Below are 621 nucleotides of genomic sequence, written 5' to 3'. Positions count from 1 at the left end.
TGATGGCACTTTGATGGTCCATCGAACTAAGTAAGGCTAAATGAAGGGATTCCAACGACAATAACAACAACAAAGACTCCTTGCCTACTGTAGGATACTCAGGTGTCACCCGATTCGGAGATTGGACTACACTTAAACACGAGACACTGTAATGAGAACAGTTATTCTTTGACAACTACTGGGCCCTGGTAAATGTAATTGTATGAAATACGACGAGCAAAGCCTGACATCAGATCCAGACTCATACATCTTGAACTTGAACTTCCCGCCGGACTTGAATCTCGAGACCAAAGGGATGCATACCGAGCTTCGCGAGCTTGCAGTGTTGAATGCCGAATGGTATTCCAATGATGGATATAAATGATATAACAGCACAGATAATCTCGAATATAGCAATTATAATGCCCGGAATCCACCACAGACAGTTGCACAACCAGTCGATGCCACAGCATAGGATACCTCCCTTATCGATAACCTGAAAACAACAACACTCCGTCGTGAACCCATGAGAGTAAAAGCAGTGACACTGTAGTCATGCGGGACACTCGACAGAAGGAAAGACTCACTTTATATCCGAATGGTAGTAGCGCAAGCTTGCCCATCTTGTAGCATTGAACTCCA

General features: G+C 44.3%; 1 protein-coding gene across 1 annotated transcript; it reads right to left on the bottom strand.

Annotated features, from left to right (window-relative positions):
• Positions 1-241: 241 nt before the first annotated feature.
• Positions 242-602, bottom strand: Pmar_PMAR010740 (conserved hypothetical protein; the record flags this gene model as incomplete). Its single annotated transcript, XM_002769858.1, has 2 exons — positions 242-475; positions 567-602. The coding sequence occupies 2 exons, from the start codon at positions 600-602 to the stop codon at positions 242-244; spliced, it is 270 nt and encodes an 89-aa protein (XP_002769904.1).
• Between the last annotated feature and the right edge of the window lie 19 nt (positions 603-621).

The sequence above is a fragment of the Perkinsus marinus genome, assembly GCF_000006405.1.
Source record: "Perkinsus marinus ATCC 50983 genomic scaffold scf_1104296964798, whole genome shotgun sequence".
In the NCBI taxonomy this organism is placed as follows: Eukaryota; Perkinsozoa; order Perkinsida; family Perkinsidae; genus Perkinsus; species Perkinsus marinus.
This window is presented reverse-complemented; position numbering and strand designations above follow the sequence as displayed.